This window comes from Halichoerus grypus, chromosome 2 (assembly GCF_964656455.1).
Source record: "Halichoerus grypus chromosome 2, mHalGry1.hap1.1, whole genome shotgun sequence".
NCBI lineage: Eukaryota > Metazoa > Chordata > Mammalia > Carnivora > Phocidae > Halichoerus > Halichoerus grypus.
The window spans coordinates 145,522,313-145,547,637 of NC_135713.1; the positions used below are offsets into that span (position 1 = coordinate 145,522,313).

Consider the following 25,325-nt stretch of genomic DNA (forward strand, 5'->3'; position numbering starts at 1 on the left):
CTCTTTATTTATGCCCCTCCATTTTAGACTGCAAGCTCCCAGGCGAGCTGGACGACTCTCACCCTGATCACTGAACTGCCCGCAGCACCCGCCCCGGGCCGGGCACAGGGCAGGTTTGGGGGCTTAGCTGCGGCTTGTTGGCACTCTCTAGCGCTGACGTCCCGGAGGAGACCGAGGGACGGCAGCCCAAGGGCCACAGTGTGGTACACCTGAGCGGGAGAGCAGGAAACGGGGCCACGGCTGGCTCTGCGCCGCACCCAGCTCCACCTGCAGGAGCAGGCACGTGCCACACGGTCAGGACAGAGCCCAGGCGTTTCCTGCGGATTTCATCCAGACCCCGCCCCCACGAAAACAACCTTAAGGGTCCGGTCCACCACCCCGACCCCAGGCCTCCGGGCGGGGCCTGCCTGGGCCGCGCAGCCGCAGTGTGGAGGGCCGGCCCGGCCCCGGTCTTCACAAAAGCCCCGCCCCTTACGCGGAGTGACGGGAGCGCGCGAGCCTCTGTCACGCAGGCGCGCTCGCGCGGCGTAGGTGGCGCTAGAGGCCGTCCCGGGGGTTGTCAGGAGACGGCGCTGCCGCCATTTTGTGGGGTGTTTGTCGCAGCGGCTGGAGAGGGAAGACGGCGGTTTGGCGACGTTTCCCGGCCAGAGGGCCTTTTGCTTTTGCGGAGGTGAGGTTTTGGGTGGACTGGGCTGGGCCGTTTCCAGTCTCTTAAGTCTCGAAGCCAGGTGTCGGAGAAATGACCCAGTTCGGGGCCTTGGCGAGCGGGGTTTCTTCGGAGCACAGCCCCGCTGGTGGCCTTTGAACCTCTAGTTGCTCAGGTGCCCTGGTAGATTTGACGTCCCGGGGCGGCGGGGCCGCGGTTCTGCCGCGGACTCGTCTGATGGCCTGGCCCTCGCGTCGGGGCTCCGGGAGCCCTGGCCGGTGCCGCCGGCGAGAGCGAGGACGTGTCGGGAAGACCGTTCGGGAGCTGCCCTGGGGGCTGGTGTAGGCGGAGGTCAAGTTCTCCTCCCGGTGCCTGGTCTCTGCCCCCGGTAGCGTTCCGGGGTTCTCCAGTCAAAACCTCTGGACCTGGCTGCGAGGGCGCCGAAGGCCCTGGCCGGGTGCCCGGGGCGGGGCGGAGGGGCGGGGACCGACTGCGCGTCGGAGGCACTGCGAGTCCGCCGGTGCGGGTGGCGGAACCGAGCCCGTGCTCGGGAGAGGGGGCCGTGGGGGCTTCGAGCTGGCGCAGCGCCCTGCTCGCCCCCTGGAGCGGAGCGCCCCGCGGCTGCGCTGACGTGCATTCCCGACGCCTGGCCGTCAGGCTGGCCTTGCTTACCAGGTGGCCGTGCACGCTGACCCGCCCCTCGGGCTCGTTTTGTAGCCGTCCTGCTATGCGTGTGCTCCGGGCACACGCTCCTCCAGGCTCCCGTGACCCATTAGGTGCAGGCCTCTGGGCCGTCTAATCATACCTCAGCCTCTCCCGATATTTTAGAGTCATGTCCACGGCGTAAAATTGGGTATGAAAGGGCAGTAAGAGAATCCGATTTCTAAGGCGGATCCGTTGTGTCCGATGTTTTCAATGAAAGATATGCGGGGATTCTCACCTGTAAGACTGTTTACTGATTGAAGGTAGTGTAATAATTCCAAGTGGTTTGTTCTTTTGTGTGGATGTGAAGGACCTTTAACATGTAGGTCTGGGATCCTCTCTGCCTCCTGAGACAATATTTCTGAACATTAGTGGGAAAAGTTCACGGCAGCTGAATTAAATTCAAAGTGAACTTAGCTAGAGAAATGGAGAAAATCTTTGGCCTTCCCAGGGTGCTCATTCTTATTTTAATGTTTTGAGTATTGATAATTTTGGTGATTTGAGTATTCTGCCTTGTTAGAGGTGAGCTGGTTTTGGCAGACTGACAGAAGGGGAAAAAAAAAAAAACACCCCACAAAGCTAAAGCAGATAGTTTTGCAAAAACTGCATTCATAATGGATAATCATGATAATAATCCTCAGTCATCAGGTGTTGTAATTTTGCTGGCTGTGACTTAAGAATGCTACTACTGTGGTTAAAAGACAGTTGGGGTGATTAAAGGAAGGTTTGGAAGAATTCCACTAGAAATACAAATTTTTTTAGATGGCTTTTCTGTTGGCCTGGCCTCAAGTTAATTTGCAGTGTCATTCATTTCAGTTTCCCATTTTGAGGTGACTCTATCAAACTGGAATGCTCGCTTAAATCATTCCCAGTGAGAATCCTAACACGTTTTAGAATTTTTGATTTACCTGACCAATGCCTTCTCTTCTCTTTTTAAGCAAAAGGCATGATACAAATATTTTCTTAGGGAATACCTCCCAGGAGAATTGCAGCTGCCTCATTTCAAGTCTTTTAATGCATTTGAAATCATTTATTTAAATTTTTACTTGAATTTGTTTGTTACAAAGTCATTTGGGCAAGCTAAAGGCAGTAAACTAAGCTGAATTTGCTCCATTTTACCTTTTTTTCAGCTCTTGAGTTGCAAAACTCACCCTTTGAGCAGTTTGGATATCACTGTTAAAAACTTAACTGCTTTGTAAAAGAAGTAAGATGGGGAGCAGCAGATAGTGATTACATTGTTAGAGCACCTGTCCCGAGCCTGGAAGGAACCTCTGCGTTAGAGGTTGTAGCGGGAAGCAGGAAATCAGGGAGTGGTCATTACCCTCATCTGATTTCACTGACCATGTGCATCCTTGTAGGTTGGCTTCTTCAGTCACCCCAGATCTACAACAGTTATGTTTTCATTTTAAGACTAATTGCAAGATGATCTGAAAATAAACTTGTTGAATAGAGAAAATGAGTTTATTAAAAAAAAAACTTTGTTTTGCTTTTCAGTTTCTCTGTTTGAATACTGTGTTTTACTCATGTCCTACTTTTTTCCCCAAAGCTTGGAGTCATTCTGAGATTAGAAAAGGGAACTCTCTTTAGTGTTTTGTTTTTTTTTTAAAGAAGCTTCTTTACCTTTAAAACATCATCCCCTGTATTTAGTGTCCTTAAGTGTTTTTCTGATTTCAGTTGTCTGTATTACGGAATTTTGCCAAAGCTGTATGACACTTAGGATATTTCTTCAAAATAGTTCATAAGGCCCCTGGGTGGCTCAGTTGGTTAAGCGACTGCCTTCAGCTCAGGTCATGATCCCAGGGCCCTGGGATGGAGTCCTGCATCGGGCTCCCCCGCCCTTGCTCTGTGGGGAGCCTGCTTCTCCCTCTCCTTCTGCCTGCCGGTCCCCCTGCCTGTGCTCTCTCTCTGTCAAATAAATAACAAAAATCTTAAAAAAAAAAAAAATAGTCCATAAAAGTTAACGTTTTGTTTTAAAGAAATCATATTGATAACTTAATCAGGAGATCATTTACTATAAAAAGAAGGTAAGGGACACCTGGCTGGCTCAGTTGGTGGAGCATGTGGCTCCTGATCTTGGGGTTGTGAGTTTAAGCCCTGCGTTGGGTATGGGGATTACTTAAAAATAAAATCTTAAAAGTAATAAAAATGAATTAAAACCACTCAAATTATTAATTTTTAGCTGGATATTGTCTACTGGAGGTTCTAAGTCTAAATCCTAGCTCTTTGACTATGTTTACAATGGCAGTTAGCAAGGGTTAGTTGAAGATAAACACCAAACTTGAGCATTTCTTTAGAAGAATTGAAAGAAAATGTATTATTAAGGTCTCACAGTGTCTTGCATCATTTGGTGCTAGATCTGTATGCCATTTACAGTCATCTGACATACCATGGAATGGTGCCCCGTGCCTTGGGAAATACCACCTACAAAGATGTTAGAACCTGTATGAGCCCATGTGCTGAGTGTTTATATTTAAATACTGTGTAATATTTTATTTACTAAACATAGCCATCTATCGTCTCCACAGCTCACTTTTCCTTTCCATTAACAGATGCGGCATTCCAAGAGAACCCACTGCCCTGATTGGGATAGCAGAGAAAGCTGGGGCCATGAAAGCTACAGTGGAAGTCACAAACGGAAGAGGAGGTCCCACAGTAGTACGCAAGAGAACAGACATTGTAAACCACATCACCAGTTTAAAGAATCTGATTGGTAAATTACTTTTGAATTAGTAACATTTTAACACTAGTCGTTTTAATGATTTCTCATTAGCTTATGTAGCTTTATTCTGTCAGATTGTTTTATAATTCAGTCAGCAGATATTAGAAAATGTTTGTTGGATTCCTGTTACAGGGTAAATACTGTACAGGTCCTGAGACTACAGCTGTGAATAACACAGTTCATACTCTTGCTGATGTCTGGGCCTGGTGGGAGACAGTTGAGTCCCGGGTGCCAGCAGTATAGTCAGGGCGGTGGGACACAAACAGTTTAGTCAGAGTGATGATAGGATGTCCAGTGAGTGCCTTTAACTTGTATGTAGGAGGAGATACGTATTTTGGGGTGCTCATTTAGGGTTCCACGAATGAGAGATGATGAGGGGGTAGGGAGAGTTAATCCAGATGAGAAAACCAGCATGTGCTCCTTGGGAATGGTAAAGTGCATGGGGGAATTAGTCACTTATGCTGTATTCTGTAGGTTATATTTGTAGATAAGGCCAGTGGAGGTGTGTAGGATTTTTAGAAGCTTGGTTATTGTAAGAACCAGTAATTTAGGAAAGGGCCTCAATAAAAATTTTTCAGTAGCACGTGTCCTGTTTAATTATACTCTTACTGTGTAAAATTTGGAGGTAATACATTTATATAGAATTAAAGGAATTTTAAAGTTCCTAAAGGATTAAAGAAAGGCTAGGTGAGTAGCATTTCTTTCAGTCTGTCTTCCATTAACTTCCCTTTCTCATTTGTTTTGTTGGTTCTATGTTTTCTCCTTGTTTTGTACAGATGTTCCATTGAGACTGTTTGCCAGATTGCTTTCTAAATTAGCCAGCTGGGGTTACTTTAAAAAACAGTATGTAATTTTTTTCCTTCTCCATGCTAAAACAGACTTGTTCTGCGGAACAGTGAGCTTGTGGATAGTCACTGCAGACTAATCTTTCTTCATCACATACTGTCATATGGGGAAGAGGGAGGGTTTGCGCCAGGATGACAGTGACTTGAGCTAATTAATGCACTGTAGAGAAACGTCTGTACCCTTCTATTAACAAATGCAAAATGCCCTGTGAGGTTTAACATCATAGTACTAATAATCAATAAGCTTGTTATTCATTGTATATGTAGGAAGGAAGGTTTGAGTGATGAATAGTTTTCTTGTTCGCAGTTAACTACATAAACATGATACTGTGTTGGTGCAGTTAACCAGCCGGCCAGCAGCTGCTGCTTTGACAGTGGCACCTGGGGTGTCTTCTGGTAATTGCTCTCCATAATCTGGAATATTCTAATAGCCTTTTTTGAAGGTTAAAAAACTTTACAATAGGGGCGCCTGGGTGGCTCATTCGGTTAAGTGTCTGCCTTCAATTCAGGTCATGGTCCCAGGGTCCTGGGATCGAGCCCCGCATCGGGCTCCCTGCTCGGCGGGGAACCTGCTTCTCCCTTTGCTGCTCCCCCTGCTTGTGCTCACTCGCTCTCTCTGTCAAATAAATAAATAAATAAAACAAAACTTTACAGGAGTATTTTTTATAAAATTACTGAAAAGAGAACTGCAGTAAACTGTAAAGAAGGTAACCTTGGTAGGTTGCTAGTCCCCCATTATTTCTAACTATTCTTAAAAAATCGTTCTTTACGAGTCTTTGTTTCTATTTCCTGAAAATAGGTTCTAAGAAGGGACATTTTTAAGTTAAAGGGTGTGAACTCTTATAAACCTCTTGCTACATATCCATGTTTTTTTCTAGAAAGTTTGTACCAGATTCTACAACATGTTCTTTCATGCTCCTACCAGTCTTGACATTTTGAAATGCCAAGAATAGTGGTTTTAATTCAAATTTTTAAGGTTTTAGTGAGTTTGTCCAATACATATTTTTTCTCTTTCAGAGTATTTTACTGATTTAGAAGAGCTTTTACTGTATATCAATTTTTTTTAACCTTTTTCCATACATACTGCAAAGTGTCTTTTTGATTTGTCTTTGGCAGTAGCCTGTGAATTGGTCTCCCTGCTGCAGGCTTAATTAGTTCTGTACAGTGTATCAGGAGACCGATGTGGCTATAAACAGTGCCTTTATGTATTGTGGTAAAAGTTCTTAAGTGTCTTATGTAACCTAGAGTATCAAGTCTTAAATCAGTGATTCTCAAAATTTGAGTGTGAACAGAATCTCCTCAGAGGTATGTGTAAAATGCATATTACCAGATGTAGATTCAGTCAGTCTGACCTGGGGCCCAGGGATCTTCATTTTTAATAATTCCATATTTTGATACTATTGATAAACAGACCACCCTTTGAGAAACGCTATCTTAAACTCTTTCGCCTGGCATGCAAGATTTGCATGATCTGTTCCCTGCTTATTTATTTGCCTCTGTTCGTTCCCCTATGTGGAAAATTGGTCTTGCTGTAATTGTCTACGTACTGTTTCCTGGGTAATACGTAGACAGGCCATCTCCCAGAACACTGTTGTGATCTGTTAAGGTGAGATGGTAATAATGCCATTCTTCTGCCCTGGCATTTCTTCTGCTTTCTACTGTATCGAAATCTTGACTTCCCTTTAAGATGCAACTCTGCTTTTTTATGGAGTCTTCCCTGACCATTTTAAACAGTTTGAGCCCCCCCTCCCCCACAATGATCCTAGCACTCATGCGACCTTTCAACATTTCCTGCATTGTTGAGTTTTGTTTTTATGTTCGTAATCTCAGATTGTTCATTTGTTGGCAAGGATTTTGCCTTATATCTATTTTTTTTTATCTTCCACAGGACCTGTGTGGAAATAAAAACAAATGCCCGTAGCCTCATTATTCTTGGCTATTTTGAAGGACCACAGTGAAATATTCACTGGACATTCAGTGAATATTTTTAGAACTTAAATCAGTCTCTTCATCTTGTCCACTCTGTCCATACATAGCCTTTATAATTCTGTAGACTTTGTTTATATAATCTCTAAGGCTTGGTGGTTACAGATTGAAGAGGTCCCTCATCTTTCTAGTTTATCCTCATGGCTTTACTTCACCTCATGTTTGTTAGTCTGTAGATCGTTTATGGATTATCTGCAGCTCTAATTTTATGCACTATTCCAGCTAAAGATTATTAGTATTAGTTTTTTCTGATAGGTTTTAGACTTTAATGGAAAGGATGCCTTACAGAATTACAAAGGATGCCCTTAAGAGTGAGGTAATTTCTAGCCTGATGTAGATTTGTCGCTGACAGTTCGAAGCCAAGTGATCAGATCCCTGACCCAGACCCACATTCTTACCCTAATATCCTGAGTCGTTTCTCCAGTGGTTCGAACTTAAGATTAAAACTGGGGAAAGGGGGTAAAGGGGGTTCTGCATTTCCTTAGCCTGGATTTGATGCCAGTCCTGTTGAGTAGGAGTTTAGAGATGCTTTCCCTGTATCTCTGCCTACACCAGCCCCCTGGGAAAAAGAACAACAGCATATTCTGGGCAAAGAATGAGGTTGGTGAGGGCAACTAGTCAACATCTGTCACTCCATTGCTTGTCAGGATTCTTGTAGCTGATTTGTCTGACTGGGCAGGTGTCCCCTCTCTCCCTCAGTGCTCCATGTGCATCCCTCTTGAAGCTTCGCACTCTGTTGAAGAGGACACCATCCCAGGTAGAGAGGGGGATGGGAAACTGGGCCAATTGAATCTATGTCCTTTTCTTTCCATCAGATCTAGGCTACTTAACTGGGATCTGTTGACTTCCTGGGGTCCGGGACGTCTATGCAATTCCTTGCCGAGTTTTGTTTGTGCATTTCTTAGGGGAGAGGGTCCATAGCTTTCATCAGATTTTTGAAGGGATCTGTAGATTCAGAAGTTAAGCACTATGGCACTAGATGGTAAGGTTTCCCATGTAGAATTTTTGAGTATTTTGCAAGTAGGAATGACAGGAAATCAGAACACAAAGGGAAATAGGGTGGTGCGGGTGGGTGTTTTGTAATCCTAGGCAAGCAATTACAAGATCCTTTTCTCATTTGTGGGGAATATATTTTAATGTTTTTGGCACATGAGGCAACCTTCAAAAGCGGTGTTATCTATTTCTCAAAAAGGAAAACCAGGAAGCTGGGAATACAAAGAGTAGAGGAGATGGGATGGGTGATACGTGTAGTAGAATGGGCCCGTATGATAGGAGTTAGAATATGCTCTACAATCATGGCAAATCCTTTTCCTTCTTAGGGATCTTAATTTAGTGATCTGTAAAATGAAAGGGCTAGAATGCAATTAAGATTCCTTCTAGCTCCAGTATACCTTTCATGAAAGAATTCTGTGTGTGCCGGAGAGAACTAAAATTCGCTTACATTAAAAGAGAAAGGAATCCTGTTTGGCCTGCCTCTGATTGTGTGTGGCTCTGTGAGGAAAGCAGGCAAGCTTAGTTACAGATGCATGTATCCTAAGACTGATAAATTTCAGAAGAGCAGTTTTGTGAATTTTTGGTTTTAACTTTATCTGAAAGGTAAAGGGACACTTAAGTAAACCCTGAACATAACATAATTGACTCAAGCTTTGTTCCTCGATGTGAGGTGTTTGATAGTCTATCTGATGGAGAATGTGAACTTGCTTGTTGGTTAAAGCAAGATTATGTCTTAAGTTTATGAGATAAGTATAAATTCTAATCCATCAATTTGAGGTTTTTTCTTTTACTGAGTTAGCTGTTAAACCAGGAATTACTGAGAGATTGTTCTGTTTGAGCCACACTGCTGCAGAACGAAGAGAATGATTTGAAATCCTTTACTGTGTTCGCAGTCATTATTTAGAAGCGAGGTCCTTGAATGAGAGAGATTATCGGGACCGGAGATACGTTGATGAATACAGAAATGACTACTGTGAAGGCTATGTTCCTAGACATTATCACAGAGACGTTGAAAGCGGTTATCGAGTCCACTGCAGTAAATCTTCGGTGCGAAGCAGGAGAAGCAGTCCTAAAAGGAAGCGTAATAGACACTGTTCAAGTCATCAGTCACGTTCGGTATGATTGATTTTGTTTTTATCTTGGGTGGATGCTTATTTGTGTGTAAAAGCTCTTAAGGAGCCAGTAAGTTTGAAAAAGTTTATGTATACATATAAAATTATTTGGATATATTATAATTGTTTATATTACTTGAGTCCTTAAACATCCAGATTCTCATAGCTAATCTGTATTTATTAGGTAGCCTTCATTTGCCCACGTTTACTCATTTTCTGCAGTCCAGATCATGAGTTCTTGATTTTAATATTAAAAATATTTTTAAGTTTTGTAATATAACTTTATGAAAAGATGAAGCACCCATCTTTTCTTTCATCTTAAACTTTTTTTTTTTTTTTTTAACACACTTTAAAAGAAGCCCTTTTCCTGATAGTTGGAAACAAATCTAGAATGTTGCACTGGTGGATACTTAATTGTTGATAGTCTCTACGTAGGGAAGTCCCAGAGCACAGTGCGTCATTGCCCGTAGCTAGTTCCATCAAAATTCTGAAATGGGTGCTGAATGGAAAATGCATTAGCCAAAAGCGTGCCTTTTTTTACACTCAGACATCTTCACCTGTTTAATCAGTAAACTTTGAATAAATTGTTTTCTTCCCCAAGTTTTCTTCAGTAGAACTAGCTTTGATTAGATTGAACACTGAAATTAACTAGCTTTTATTTCCCCTTTTACTTTAATAATGTATACTTTAAAATATTGCTAAATAAGCAATTTCAACTAATCTTGACATTTTAAAACCTTTTCCTGACAAACTAGACATTTCAATTCACAGCATATGCTATTTTATAGCAAGAGATTAGTAGATCATGACATTGCATTCTTTAAATTTCAGACTTCAATTAAATCAGTATTTTAAAGAGACAATTGTGTTGTTTTTTTCTATTGCCACTTTAAGTATCTTATCTGAAAATCTGTTCCTTGCCATGTTTTTCTTCTGTAACATAAACTGTGCCCTGTGAATTTCTGGGGACTGAATTTGAAATTGCTCCTGCCAACTGTTCGTGGCCTGGTGCTTATCTGAATGCCTGAATATCTCCCCGCTGAATGAATTGCGTATTCTGCCCTGAATTCACTCTGATATATTGATTGGCTGGACGATCTTGGTGCTGCCCACTTGCCGATCCAGAAGAGCCACCGAAGGAAAAGATCCAGGAGTATAGAGGATGATGAGGAGGGTCACCTGATCTGTCAAAGTGGAGACGTTCTAAGAGCAAGATGTATAGAATATTTTTCAACACTTTTTTAACTTTGCAGACAGAATAATCTTTTTAAGAATAGTTTGTCAGCGGGGGGCTAAAGAACTCTTCATTGCTTTTTTGTTTTGTTTTTTTGTGGGTTTGTTTGTTGTTCTTTTGTATTTCTTCTTTTCTATAGAATTTAAATATTTCTACTCTAAAGTTCCAAAATAATCAATGGAATTTGAGATTAGAGCAAGAAAGATAGCTCTATCTAATTGTTTTTGTAGCAGCTGAAAATAAAATAATTTGAGTGCTGGAACCTTAGTTATGCTTTGGTAGAGATCATTTGAAAATATTCCACACTTAAGTATTCATTGTTTGAATAACTAGATAATTGGTACTCAGGTACTTACTCCTCTTTCTCCTCCCTTACTTTAGATGAAATCGTGGACACTTTGGGTGAAGGGGCCTTTGGCAAAGTTGTAGAGTGCATTGATCATGGCATGTAAGTTTTTTTTCTTTTTTGAACATTCTGGTATTTCTTGGGGGGAAGGATCCATCATTAAGTGAAATGGTATTTTAAGTAGTAGCCACGTGTTTTCCTGGGTGGTGTAAATATCCAAAATTTCTTGAACTGTGTCTGGTTATTTACCAAGAATGTGGATTTTGATCAAGAACGCTGACAAATTCAGGGGCGCCTGGCTGGTTCAGTCGGTGGAGCGTGCGACTTTTGATCTTCGGGTTGTGAATTTGAGCCCCAGGGCAGGTGTAGAGATTACTTAAAAATAAAATGTTAAAAAAAGAAACCTGACAAATTTCATCAGTTGGTGTTTGTTGAAATTAAAGTGGGTCTTCAAGTGAAGGGGTTTCCTAGAACTTAGGCCTTGACCCTTATGTGAGATTTAGAGTGCTTTGCTTTAGTTTTGAATAGCAGAGACAATAAAGCTTGTCTAATCTCGGTCAAAAACATGTATTCTCGATCTGAAGGTTGCACAGTGGAAGAAATGGCCTAGCAAAAAGCAGTCTGCCCTGGAGTGTTGTTAAGGGAGTGGAAGGGAACATCTTCCATTTAAAAGGTTTTGGAACCTTTTAGGGACTCCTGGGTGGCTCAATTGGTTAAGCATCTGCCTTTGGCTCAGGTTGATGATCTCATGGTCCTGGGATCAAGCCCCCATTAGGGAGGCTCAGTGGGGAGTCTGCTTGCCCTCTGCCCCTCCCCCGCTCATGCTCATAACCTCGCCCCCCCCAATAAATAAATAAAAAATCTTAAAAAAATATATAAGATTTTTGGAACCTTCCAGCTTTATTTTGGAATGATTCATAATTACAACTGGAAGTCTGCTATTAAGTACTAGATAGTACTAGAAGAATTTCATTTTATCACAGTTGTGCTCTGTGTCATGCAGATCTTATACATTGTTTCTTCAGACTTGATGAAATCAAAGTTTGTATGGCAAAGAAACAAAAACAGAACAAAAACCTTTATTCCCAAATTTGTGTATTAGAGTTAGCTTCTTAAGTATAAAGAAATTCTATTATTTAAAGTCTGCAGAATAAAGTCCAGATTCTTTAATGAGTTATACGAAACTCTTTGTGATTTGGTGCTCTGTGTCTCATTTTAACATTTTCCTCCAGGATCTCTGTTATGTAAATTGCAAACTTTTTTGTAAATGAACCTCTTTAAAACAGTTTAGTTCAACTGCACATCTCTAAATTGATATCTAAAATTTTTCATCATAAAATAGTTGGGAAGGATATGATTTTCACCTTATTTAAACAATATATTTTTAAACTTCTCTCTTTAAATATAGTTGAGGGAATGTAAATACTATAGCAACTTGATAAACCTAATGTTATCCATGAATCAACTCTTCTTGAATGCTTAAACATGTTTTATTCTCGGTTATTTTCATTCCATTTTCCATAAAGTGTATTATTCTAAGTATCTTATTATCACCCTGTCTTTTCTGCAACAAAAATGTGAATGTTAAATGAAATTTTGAAGTATATTGAAATACTTTCAGACTTCTAGAAAAGTTTCTAGGATAGCTGAAAAATCCTATATATCCTTTTCCCAGATTCTCCACGTGTTAGCATTTTACATTTTCTTTATCATTCTGTATATACACACGTGTGTTATATTTTCAAATTTTGCCAGCTCAGATCTTACTCAGACTTCACCAGTTGTCCTATTAATATCCTTTAAAATTTCTTGAGATTCCAAAGTGAGTATTTGAGATATTCCAATTAATGGTATTCAGTTGATCAAGTACAATTCTTTTGCAAATTTTGATACTTATTGGACCTGCGTATAAAAGTTAATTGGAAATGTGTCTTTTATTGGGTTGGTTTGGACTTTTAAAAAAGGAGTACACATATTCATAAACATACTTCAAGTGCTTAACTTTAGAGGCTTCCTTTTTTTTTTTTTAGATGATATGTAACGTGTAAGTTGAAAGTGTACAATTCTTCACTGTACTATAATTACTCTAGTAGTTTTAGCTAACAGTTTTATTTTTCATTTATAGAGCTAATAAGCACTGAGAAAACTTGGTCATACAGTAGATGAGACTAGAAGGAGTTTTGTCACAGTAGTTTCATAGCGACTCTTTGAAGAAGTCTTGAGATACATGCCAAGTGTCATAGGGAGATTATCATCAAAATAAGTTTTTAATGATTTATGAGCTCACAATTTCACTGGGGCTTTGTTGAAGACAGTGAATTGGAAACCACCAGACTTGGAAAAAAGGTTTGCTATCCAGCCACTAGAAAGCTTGGTTTGCCTCAACGATTTTTTTTAAGGCTAATTTATTTTGAGAGAGCGTGAGGGAAGGGGCAGAGGGAGAGAGAGAATCTCAAGCAGACTCTCGGCTCTGAGCACTGAGCGGGACGTGGGGCTCGCTCTCATGACCCTGAGATCATGACCTGAGCAGAAATCATGAGTTGGCTGCTGAATGGACTGTGCCACCCAGGCGCCCCCTAGGGCACATATCTTAATATACTAATTAGGGGTGTATGAAGTTTTCTTATGTAAAGTGGAAGGACCACAGTAAAAAAAAAAATGGAGGCTCGAATGCTGGTTCATCTTTAGGAAGATCAGATTTAGAAAAGAAGACAAAAAGAATTTGAAGGTTTAGAAATCCATTTCCTTCTAGATCATTCGTGGCTTGATACTTTCTAGGAAGTATTACAGATACCCAGATACCCCAGTCTAAAGCTTGTGCCCTACTTTAGCTGTTTTACCTACTTGCATCAGTGAATGTGCTAAACATTTTCTTGGCTTCATGACCTACTGGTGGCGTCTCCTTTGTTTGAACATGTTCACTTTTCCTCCCAAATCTTACAGACTGGTAGCTGTTTTTCAGGGCTCAGTCATGTGTCACCTCTTCTCTGAATAAGTTTGAGCTTCCCTGACCCCCTAATTGTTAAGCTCTCCCATCTCTTTGCTGTGTAGTAGCTCATACGAAGCACTTCTAACCTTGTAAGTTGTTCATGTGTCTGTTTTTTCCATTAGACCGTGAGGAACGGAGGGACAAACCTTGTCTTCTTCACTAACACCTATGTGCCCTCTGGCACAGGGTGGTCTGTCCCGGTGAATGAGCATATGCTTTCAGCAGTAGCATGTTCTATTTGAGGTTTTATTTTTATCTTCTTTTTTTTTTTTTTAACTTTTGTTTAAAATCTAGGTAAATTGTAAAGTTCTGGAAACATTAATATTTGTGAGTATTAAGGGAATTAATCGCTCTATAGAAAGTGTGTTTTGGGGTGCCTGGGTGGCTCAGTTGGTTAAGCAGCTGCCTTCGGCTCAGGTCATGATCCTGGAGTCCCGGGATCGAGTCCCACATCGGGCTCCCTGCTCAGCAGGGAGTCTGCTTCTCCCTCTGACCCTCCTCCCTCTCACTCCCTCTCATGCTCTCTGTCTCTCGTTCTCTCTCTCGCAAATAAATAAAATCTTAAAAAAAAAAAAAAATTAAAAAAAAAAAGAAAGTGTGTTTTGTCAGAATGTTTTGAAAAGATGTTCTGTGGAATCTGATAAAAGATGCCCTGAAAAGTCTTTTTAGACTTATTTTAGAAAAATAACAAGAGTAATTAATAGTAAGATTATGCTTTAGAGGACACATGTCTTCAGCCTTCTTCTGTACATAAACCTTTTTCATCTTAATTTTGTTTTTAAGGGATGGCATACATGTAGCAGTGAAAATTGTAAAAAATGTAGGTCGATACCGTGAAGCAGCTCGTTCAGAAATCCAAGTATTGGAGCATTTAAATAGTACTGATCCCAATAGTGTCTTGTAAGTATAAACTTGAACTGTGCTCCATCATGTTGCCTAAAATAAGCAGAATTCTGTGAACTGACTTGTTTTTATTTTGATCTGTTTTAGCCGATGTGTCCAGATGCTAGAATGGTTTGATCATCATGGTCATGTTTGTATTGTGTTTGAACTACTGGGACTTAGTACCTATGATTTCATTAAAGAAAATAGCTTTCTACCATTTCAAATTGACCACATCAGGCAGATGGCGTATCAGATCTGCCAGTCTATAAATTGTAAGTATACTTGATAAATTTTAAACACCAGAAAATTAAAAGTGTTCATTATACAAGCAACATGTCAAAACATTGTTACTAAAAGTACACGTTAGGTAAAGATGAAACTCCCGTACCCACTACTAATCCTCACTGTCCCCCAATACAGATGAAATAATGTAAGTGAAACTAATAACGCCTTTTTGTTCTCTTGTAGTTTTGCATCATAATAAATTAACCCATACAGATCTGAAGCCTGAAAATATTTTATTTGTGAAGTCTGACTATGTAGTCAAATATAATTCTAAAATGGTAAGTTACAGACTTAATTTTGGTGGTGGTTTTTAAAATTAATTTAGCTTGGTGATCTTGGATGAGGAATTTTCACTTCTGAGGCTGGTTATATCCTGATATTTAACCTAAAAAAAGGATAATCCTTCTTTACTTTTCTCATGGAGTTATGTTGAAAATCAGAAAGATAATTCATGTGCAGCAAGCCTTTTGAAGTGCTATAAAGTATTTCATTTCTTTACTGATCTTTGTGTTGACTCAACTGTATTTTTCTAGAAACGTGATGAACGCACACTGAAAAACACAGATATCAAAGTTGTTGACTTTGGAAGTGCGACGTATGATGATGAACATCATAGTACTTTGGTATCTACACGGCATTACAGAGCTCCAGAGGTCATTCTGGGTCAGTAGACACCACCCTTCCTGATACTGTAATTAAAAAAGAGATTTTTTTCCTCCACATCTTTTATTAGGGGATGGGGGGGATGGATATGATTTTCTTAGCAGTGTACAGAAAATGTTAGCTGTCTTAAGAAAAACTGTCTGGACATGGCTAAAAATAACTTTTCCTGAATGGGAAAAATGTGATACCATCTGTAAAGACATTTCAAATGTTTTTGTTTTTAGTTTTTATTTTATTTATGTATGCCTGTATGCTTGCTCCATGCCCAGCATGGAGCCCAGTGCAGGGCTTGAACTCACATACCTGAGATCAAGACCTGAATTGAAATCGAGAGACAGACGCTTAACTGACTGAGCCACCCAGGCGCCCCCAAGTCGTTATTTTTTAAACAAGTTAACTTTGCGAGATCATAAAAGGGCAGGTTCTGTTGACAAAGTCTGTCACAGCAATGTGAAGTGATGGGGCTACCCATTTTCACGTCACAAAAGCATGGTGCTGTAGAAATGCTAAAGGTCTGGTTGGCAGACATCTAGGTAAAGAGCAGATGGAGGTCAAGAAGAAGGAGGGGCCAGTCTAAAAGGAGAGCTTCTTCGAGAAGAAAATGAGAGAAAGATTAAAGAAGAAAATGACTTCAGGTACAGAGTTTTGAAATAAGAGGGAATTCAGTAAGGGAGTGCATGTCTTATGCCTCAAAAATGTCCGAGAGACCAGATCTTGTAATCAAGTGGGGAAGTGTCAGGAGGTTGGGGGTTCAGAGACAGTGGAAGGAAGTTCAGATCCAGGTGCTCTTTGTAGATGGTTACATGGAATAAGCTTATTAGTCAAAAGTATGGTCCAACTGAGGTTGAGTAGTATTTTTATAGAGTCAGTTTCTCCTTTTCACCTTTTTTTGCGCAACAGGAGTTGGTAGTTCAGAATAAGAGTAGAAAAACACATGATTTTTATGGGGGATTGGTAAAGGCATAAGGAAATTGAGAATATTAGGCAGTGCTGGCCAATAGAACTTCCCATGTTTCCATGGAAACTTTCGTTGTATATCTGCAGTGTCCAATATGGTGGCTGTTCACCACATGTGGACTACTGTGTACTTGCAGTGTCGGTAGTGTGACTGAGACACTGAATTTTAAGTTTTATATTAATTTAAATGTTGGATGTAAATAGCCTCATGTGGCCGGTGGCCACCGTGCTGGAAAGTAAGGTTTCGAGCTTGTCTTTGAAATGGATGATAATAGGATTCCTGCTTAGTGTGGTCTGAAAGGAGCTGTTGTGTTGCAGTAGTTTAGAAAGTGTATTCACGGTTGAGGACTAAAGGCTTCAATGAGGGCAAAAGAAAGGGGTATGGAAAGAGTCTGTGGACAGAAGTATTTTCGGGTCTTAAAAAGACATAACTTCCTGTGTTGTCAATTTTAAGATGCAGATTTCCCCGGGGCGCCTGGGTGGCTCAGTTGTTAGGCGTCTGCCTTCGGCTCAGGTCATGATCCCAGGGTCCTGGGATCGAGCCCCGCATCGGGCTCCCTGCTCCTCGGGAAGCCTGCTTCTCCCTCTCCCACCCCCTGCTTGTGTTCCCTCTCTCGCTGTGTCTCTCTCTGTCAAATAAATAAATAAAATCTTTAAAAAAAAAATGCAGATTTCCCCCCACATTTTAACATGAGGAACACAACACAGAATAACTGGCATTTTTTTCTTTGTTATTGGTACATAAAATAGTCCTCTGTGTCTTACTGGTAATGGCCTCCCTAGATTGGATAAAATACAGTAATTCTTAGTAATGACAGTAACACAGTTCCAAGTATGGCCAGACTAGATAGTTGATGTAAATCCAGACTTGGGGTTATTGCCCTTGAGGAAAAGAAATTAGGAGATTGGGAGATTAGTAGGGTCCTTTGTGTTTTTGTGAAGTATTAATCCTGAGGATTAAGGCAGAATTAGGTTGAAGAGGAAGATGAAGTCAGGGGTGCCATTGAGGAGGGCAGTTGGTCTCCTGTCTTGCGTGCTGGTAGTAAACAGATGAAGCTGAGAGAGGTAGGTAGAAGTGAACGGTGGGGAATCCCAGAGAGTCTGAGTCGGTGCCCAAGAGAATGGGATGGTTTAGAACGGTGTGTGGCAGGTTATGGTCACCTGGGAAAAAAGCTGCTTTGGGAGATGGGAGTGGCTGGAGAAGAAAACATTAATTTTGGGTCCAAGACCTATCATTTGCAGATTTTTTATGTGTCACCGTAGGTAGACCCCGTGCTCAGTTATCCATTTGTTCAAATGATAGGCACTGTGAGGATTAACCAAAGTGACTAAATTAAAAAAATAAGTAAATAAAATGACTAAATCATAGTCAAGTTTTTCGAGTGTGTTTTTCTTTTTTTTTTTCCGAATGTGTTTTTCATTACTGAAAGTAATTGAAATATCTTTTAAAGTAGGTTTTATTTATATATTATTGTTTTATTAACTATTTGATCTTTAAAAGATGAAAACATCTATATGGTTTACTCTTTTTCTCCTTTCCAATTAAGTACAGGCTAAGAAGACTAGGTATTTTATTCTTTCCTGAACAGTACTGCCATTGAGAATTGTGAAGGGGAAAGTATATGTGATACCACGTACAGACAGCCTGAAAAGTATATATATAAGTAGAATAAGTAGATCCCTGTGAACTTTAAATGGCTCTGTAATTTTGCTTATAATGAAACTGCTTACAATACCATTATAATCCTTATGTAATTTATGTAAAACTATAGTATTTTTTTATTTTATATTTTTATTTTTTATTTTTTTAAAGATTTTATTTATTTGACGGAGAGAGACACAGCAAGAAAGGGAACACAAGCAGGGGGAGTGGGAGAGGGAGAAGCAGGCTTCCCGCCGAGCAGGGAGCCCGATGTGGGGCTCGATCCCAGGACCCTGGGATCATGACCTGAGCCGAAGGCAGACGCTTAACGACTGAGCCACCCAGGCGCCCAAACTATAGTATTTTTTTAATGCAAGAAGTAAACTCAGGCTTTACGCTGATAATAATTGATAAGTGGTTAGTAATTACATTTTGAGGATGATTGTCAACCTGTATTTGCTATAAAAATATAAATTTTCCTGGAATAAACATGAACTGGGTGTAACCATGCTCCACATTGCATACAGTTCAGAGACTATGGAGTATTTGTACAAATTGGTAGTTACACGTGGAAAATATTTGCTAGTCCCGCTCTTATTTTACATAAAATGCCCCCACCCCCAGATTAAAGCACTGACTTGTTGTAAGGATATGGAGAATTATGAGAACATACTGAGTAACATTTTATATAAAACTAAAAATGTAAACCCTGAGTTTACTGTCCTGTTCTCCCAAATGGGCCAGGTGAAAAGAGCACCCATATAGGGAAGGCTATAGTGGCAATTAAAAATTGTTGCATGTGCAAGTGTGTGTTTGTGAATGCTGGAGAGGTGGTGGAGACAGGGGAACCTCTGACACTGGTGGTGGGAATGCAAGCTGGTCCAGCCACTCTGGAAAACAGTGTGGAGGTGCCTCAAAAATTAAAAATAGAGCTACCCTATGACCCAGCAATTGCACTCCTGGATATTTACCCCAAAGACACAGATGTAGTGAAAAGAAGGGCCATATGCACCCCAATGTTCATAGCAGCAATGTCCGCAATAGCCAAACTGGAAAGAGCCGAGATGCCCTTCAACAGACGAATGGATAAAGAAGATGTGGTTCATATGTACAATGGAATATTACTCAGCCATCAGAAAGGATGAATACCCAACTTTTACATCAACATGGATGGGACTGGAGGAGATTATGCTAAGTGAAATAAGTCAAGCAGAGAAAGTCAATTATCATATGGTTTCACTTATTTGTGGAACATAAGGAATAGCATGGAGGACATTAGGAGAAGGAAGGGAAAAATGGGGGAGAGGGGAATTGGAGGGAGAGATGAACCCTGAGAGGCTATGGACTCTGAGAAACAAACAGGGTTTTAGAGGGGAAGGGGGATGGGCTAGCCCGGTGATGGGTATTAAGGAGGGCATGTACTGCATGGAGCACTGGGTGTTATACAAAAACAATGGATCGTGGATCACCATATCAAAAACCAATGATGTATGGTGACTAACAATAAAAAAAAAAAAAATGTGTTTTTAGGGCGCCTGGGTGGCTCAGTCTGTTAAGCATCTGCCTTCGGCTCAGGTCGTGATCCCGGGGTCCTGGGATCGAGCCCCGCATCGGGCTCCCTGCTCAGTGGGGAGTCTGCTTTTCCCTCTCCCTCTCCCCACTTGTGCTTTCTTTCTTATTTTCTCTCTCTCTCTCTCTCAAATTAATTAAAAACAAACAAAAAAAACAAGTTGTGTGTTTTTGTTTTTACAGCTTTAGGTTGGTCCCAGCCTTGTGATGTTTGGAGCATAGGTTGCATTCTTATTGAATATTACCTTGGTTTCACAGTCTTTCAGGTATGTATTTAGTAAATACCATTTTATAATTAATTTTCAGTATTAAAGACATGTGAAAATTTTGGCCTCCATATTGACAAGTTGCTGTAGTGTTCTTCTTCTTAAGGTTAAAACTTACATATGGAAAATGGTCATCCTTCTCTAAAACTGGAATTGGGTGAACTACTTTTGGTGAATGGTCATAGTCCATTTTGCATGTGATTGGAGTTTTTAACACACAGTTCATATTGTGTTCCCATTTTTTTGTTGAGCTCTTGCATAAGTTTATATTAGTGTTAACTGTGGCCAGTTTTAATTCCATTCTGGTTATGTTGACAGCACGGCCATGAACAAGTCACTTACTCCTTTTTATAAAACAATTCAGGAACAATAAGTGGTATTTTATGCTTATGTATTAAGCATCTGTGACCCCCTAGGCACATTTCAAGGCTCTTACGTGTATAAAGATGAAAAGACAACATCTCTGTCCTCAAGGAATTCGTGCAAAAGAGATGTGGAAGAGCTTACAATACAATGTGGTGTATTTGCTATCATGGAACAATGTAGAAAGCGTAGTGGGAACCCAGGAAAGATGGACAGTTAGATTCCTCTGACAAGGCACCACTGTGGAGGTGTAGGAGTTTAGGCCAGTGCTAGAAGGAAGATGAGGGGTTTGTCAGAAAACTAGAGAGAGTGGCAGCCAGCTCAGGAAGAAGAAATTGTACCCATTAACGTATAGAGGCATAAAAGAACATACTCTAGTCGGGGAACCGTAAACAGTGCTGTCAGAGTATCTCGCATAAATGGGGAAATGATGCAGGGACTGACTAATGGACTTGTTTGGATAGAAAGGAACTTGTTTCCTAGAAGTTAGTGTTTTCCAGAATGTAGACTAACCCAGTGTGGAAATAATTTTGTAAGTTTGTCATTCTGGCCTTTATTTAGAGATTATTCCTCCAGGTTTTTTGTTTTTGGTACTAAATTGTGCCTTTTATGGAATGATGATAATAGTTGTTGGTAGTTGGTTTTCTAAATTAAAGTCCTTACTTGTCAAAACAAAGTAGGAAACCTTATTTAAGTCTCTACTTTCTTCCCTTATAATTCTACTTACATCTGAAATCTAACCATCTTCTAAAAGGTTTAGGTTGTGTGAGCATTGGAGAACTTGAAGTAGGGCTGTGATGTGCTCAAAGTGTCGTGATCTCTTTTGAGGGGGGTGGGGGTCCAAGTTTGGCACATTCTGGCTCCTACTGTTGAGGGTGACTTGCTCTCGGGGGTGATGCAGGGTGCGGGGGTGGGGAGTGTGAGGAGTTCAGAGTCACTTGGGTGCTGGCTCTTGTAGAATGTGTTCTCTGCTTGTGGGGCCCGTCACCAGCTGTCTCCTGTTGCTAATCCACAGAGATCCTGTTAAAAGTACCCTGAGTTTATAGACAAGTTTGATATCTAGAACCATGGTGACCAGTCAGTTCCTGGAGGTGCTATATCTGGTTTGTGGCGGTAAGCTGAGGGCCAGGAAAAGTTGAGCAGAGTGAGGTCTTCTTCCTTCTGACACCTGTAGTAAGTTGCTTCCCATGATTTGTGATTGTAAATCACTCTGAGGTCTTAAGTGCAGATTATTAACACTGGTTTGAGACATGTTTTCTGTTTTAAGTTCCACCCTCCAAAATACTCTTCAACTAAGGAATTTTTTTTAAATGTGGAGCTAGCTTTTAGCTGCACCTACTGCAAGAAGGAAGACCATTAGCAGTCAGACAGTTGACATTCCAGAAAATGTCCACATCACTCCAAAGGGATGCACTATTGTAAAGAGCCCCAGAGGAACCCTGCAAAGGGACTTCAGTGACATCAGTGTAGAACTCCGTCTCCTTGGAAAGAAGGAGAAGATTCCAGGTTGACAAATGATGGGGAAATAGTGTGAACCGTAGCCAGTTCTTTTCTGTCTGTAGTCCTGTACAGAACATGAGCAAGGGTGTTAGACTGGGCTTCCATTACAAGACGAGGTGTGTGTATGCTCATTTCCCCATCAACGTTGTTACTTAGGAGAATGGTTTTCTTGTTGAAATCTGACATTTCTTGGGTGAAAAATGTGCCTGCAGGGTTTGGATGAGGCCAGGTGTTGATTGTTCAGTATCTCTCAAGCCCAGAAAGATGAGTTAATTCTTGAAGGAAATGACACTGAACTTGTATCAAACTGAGCTGCTTTGATTCAGCAAGCCACAACAGTTAAAAACAAGGATATCAGAAAATACGGAGGTGGTATCTATGATTCGGAAAAAGGAACAGTTCAGCAGGCTGATGAGTAAGATCTAAGTTGTCAAGCTACAGAAACAGCAAGATGCCGGATGATCTTTCAGACTCACTTGTGGTATTTTAAAAACATAAAAGTGGAGCTAGTATTACCTCCTCCTGTCCTGGATTAGGGACTTCGCATGTTGGAAGCGAGGTGCTAGGAACAGTAGTCGATAGATTTTAAAAGGCATTGCACACAGCCTCTGCTCTTCACACTTGAGAGTTGGCAAATGATGTTCTGCCTGATGACTGCCTAAAAAAGAATGTGACCGAGACCATTTGTGGCCAGGTAGGCCTAAAATGTTTACTCTTTGGACCTTCACAAAAGTTAGCCGCCAGCCTCTGATCAGGGAGCTCACTATCTCAGCTGTAAGTGTGCGGGTCTCTCCCCTACTTGGGCCAGAGCTCTGCTCCTGTGTGACTTAATGAGTTTTTACTTAGATCCACAACTCACCTTTGCTCATTTATGAGCTAGTATCTCAGCTTCTTGGACACGCACGTTCCGACATACGGACCTCAGGATTGTTGTGAGAATTACTGGCCCTGTATTTTTATTGCCTGGGAATAGTAGATGTCAACATGTTGCTATTCACTGGTGAATGGAGGCCAGTTTGGGGTCAGCAGCTATGAATAAGTGAGGAGACCGTTTTTCTGGTACTTTTCCCTAGTCATTCTTTAACAAATGGTGCAAGAAATGAAAATAAATAAGGAAAATGTTCATTTTCGCATTAAAGTCCATGTCTTATGCTATACAGAACCTTACTGTTGGATATCAGAAAGACTTCAATTTTACTGGTTTGCACGGAGAATACAGCTCACTCAGTATTGTTCCATCTTTGAAGTAGAGTGTAATATCAACCGTGCAGCTGTCTAATCGAGCCCCTTGTTGTCAGTGCTGTTTTCTGGTATTTTCCTTTATTGTGCTTGTAGCACAAGGGAAAGTGCTAAATTCGTTTTTCTTATGTATTTTAGACTCATGATAGTAAAGAGCACCTGGCAATGATGGAACGAATATTAGGACCCATACCGACACACATGATTCAGAAAACAAGGTACGTGCAAGGCCCTGTATTCAACCTACAGAAAACCCAACTTTGTTGTTACTGCTTGTCCCAAGGACTTCGATTTAGATTTTTTTTTTCATGAAGTCAAATTTTTAAAAAGTAATGCAGTATTTACCTTGTGATCTAGTAAACAAAGGTATGGTGTTTTTACACTCAGGTTAACTTTTGTGTAAATGTTTTCCTAACTTGATAAAAACATAATACAGAGAGTAGTAAAAAGAGCTTGATTTTGGAGTCCTGTCGATCTGTTTGTATTCCATACCACTGCTACCTAGATGTATGCCTTTGGACAAGATACTAGAGTGGTTTGCAAACAAAGCTTCACCACCCCATCCCAGATCTAGTGCAATCTGAACTCATGGGACTGGGTCCAGAGGCCGACACTGTTCCGTGCATGGTATTTACGAGCTGCTCAGGCGGGCCACTAAAACCTCAGAGGGTGCAAGAGTGAGGGAGATGTAACCTCAAGTACCTGATACGTAACTGCTGAGATGTGAAAACATTGTATGCATGTGTGTGTGTGTCTGCAGAGCTGCCCATGCTTCCATTTGGTCCAGTGGGGGTAGGGTAAACGTGTGGCTCTTCTGTTGTTTTTACCGACCCAGACTTCTTTTTCTTGTAGAAAGCGCAAGTATTTCCACCATAACCAGCTAGACTGGGATGAACACAGTTCCGCCGGCCGGTATGTTAGGAGACGCTGCAAACCATTAAAGGTAAAAGAGAAAAGATCCGAGGTGGTTAAAAAAAATGTTTTTAAAAGTTATTTTTAAATTCTTTTTTAAACAAAGACATTTTTTCCCCCAGGAATTTATGCTTTGTCATGATGAAGAACATGAGAAACTGTTTGACTTGGTACGAAGAATGTTAGAATACGACCCAGTGAAAAGAATCACCTTGGATGAAGCCTTGCAGCATCCTTTCTTTGACTTATTAAACAAGAAATGAAATGGAAATCAGTGGTCTTACTATATACTTCTCTAGAAGAGATTACTTAAGACTGTGTCAGTCAACTCTAAACATTCTAATATTTTTGTAAACATTAAATTATTTTGTACAGTTAAATGTAAATATTGTATGTTTTGTATCAATAGCATAATTACCTTGTTAAGCAAGTATGGTCTTGATAATGAACTATAAAAGTTAAAATTAATTTTCCTTTTTGAGATTAATTACCATTTTTAAAGATCTTTGGAATATTCTTTGTGTCCAGTGAAAAATGTGATTGATCTTGTCTTTTGTACATGGAGGTCAGCTCTTTGAAGTGATTTTTTTTGAGTAAAAGAAAACCTTGACTACCTTATTCTTAATGAATATTCTTTATATACCTCAAATTCAAAATTTTTCGTAACTTTATAAAGTTTTTTCTGTAATTGTTGAACAGGTAATAAGTATTAACTCCCAATAGTAGACAGGTATTGGAAACCAGAACCCACAGGAAAATGTTTACTGTTGGAATTCCATTAAATTTTAAGAACTGTGTTCTGTCTCGGTGGCACTAAGTAGCGTTTGTAGCAGGCGTCCAGTTTGTCCCTCGTGACAAGTTGTTTAATAAAACCACACGCACACTTCATTTAAGATGGAGTCTAACTGGCAAGTCACAAACAGAACTAGGAATTCTGATGCCTGAGGATTTAATTTTTAATTTCACACCGAGGAGTTTTGAAATCCTGGAACATCAGTTTCCACATCACAGGAAGGAAGTACTTCAGTCACAGCCTCTGAGAGTTAAGGTTATGAAGCAGTTTAGATTTGTGTTACTCTGTAGTGGAGCAAAGGAATGACTTGCTGGGAAAACACATGGGACACAAAACACCCTGAATAGACCATGTAATCCTGAAAGAGAAAAGCAAGGCTGGAGGCATCACAATTCTGGACCTCAAGTTATTGCAAAGCTGCAGTGATCAAAATTGTATAGTATTGGCACAAAAACACGTAGGTCAGTAGAACAAAAAAGAAAACCTAGAAATGAGCCCCAAATTCCGTGGTCAATTAATTTTTGACAAAGCAGGAAAGAATATTCAATGGGAAAAAGATAATCTTTTCAATAAATGGTTTTGGGAAAACTGGACCACTTTCTTACACCATACACAAAAATAAATTTAAAATGGATTAAAGACCTAAATGTAAGAGAGGAATCCATCAAAATCCTAAAGG

At 40.5% G+C, this 25,325-nt stretch overlaps 1 protein-coding gene and 1 pseudogene across 3 annotated transcripts; both read left to right on the plus strand.

Annotated features, from left to right (window-relative positions):
- Positions 1–538: 538 nt before the first annotated feature.
- Positions 539–24,471, plus strand: CLK4 (CDC like kinase 4). Of its 3 annotated transcripts, none has more exons than XM_036096459.2 (13): positions 539–670; positions 3,898–4,058; positions 8,785–9,007; positions 10,129–10,219; positions 10,619–10,685; positions 14,356–14,472; positions 14,563–14,729; positions 14,926–15,020; positions 15,276–15,405; positions 19,757–19,839; positions 23,080–23,159; positions 23,794–23,884; positions 23,976–24,471. In XM_036096459.2, the coding sequence occupies exons 2-13, from the start codon at positions 3,898–3,900 to the stop codon at positions 24,114–24,116; spliced, it is 1,446 nt and encodes a 481-aa protein (XP_035952352.1). In that variant the 5' UTR covers positions 539–670; the 3' UTR covers positions 24,117–24,471. The 3 variants fall into 3 exon arrangements, with proteins under 3 accessions (XP_035952352.1, XP_077923794.1, XP_077923793.1); XM_078067668.1 differs by lacking the exons at positions 539–670; positions 10,129–10,219 and adding exons at positions 4,844–4,910; positions 7,598–7,655 and having other exon boundaries at positions 3,921–4,058; XM_078067667.1 differs by lacking the exons at positions 539–670; positions 10,129–10,219 and adding an exon at positions 7,598–7,655 and having other exon boundaries at positions 3,923–4,058.
- Positions 21,270–23,073, plus strand: LOC144381045 (large ribosomal subunit protein uL6 pseudogene; annotated as a pseudogene).
- Positions 24,472–25,325: the final 854 nt, after the last annotated feature.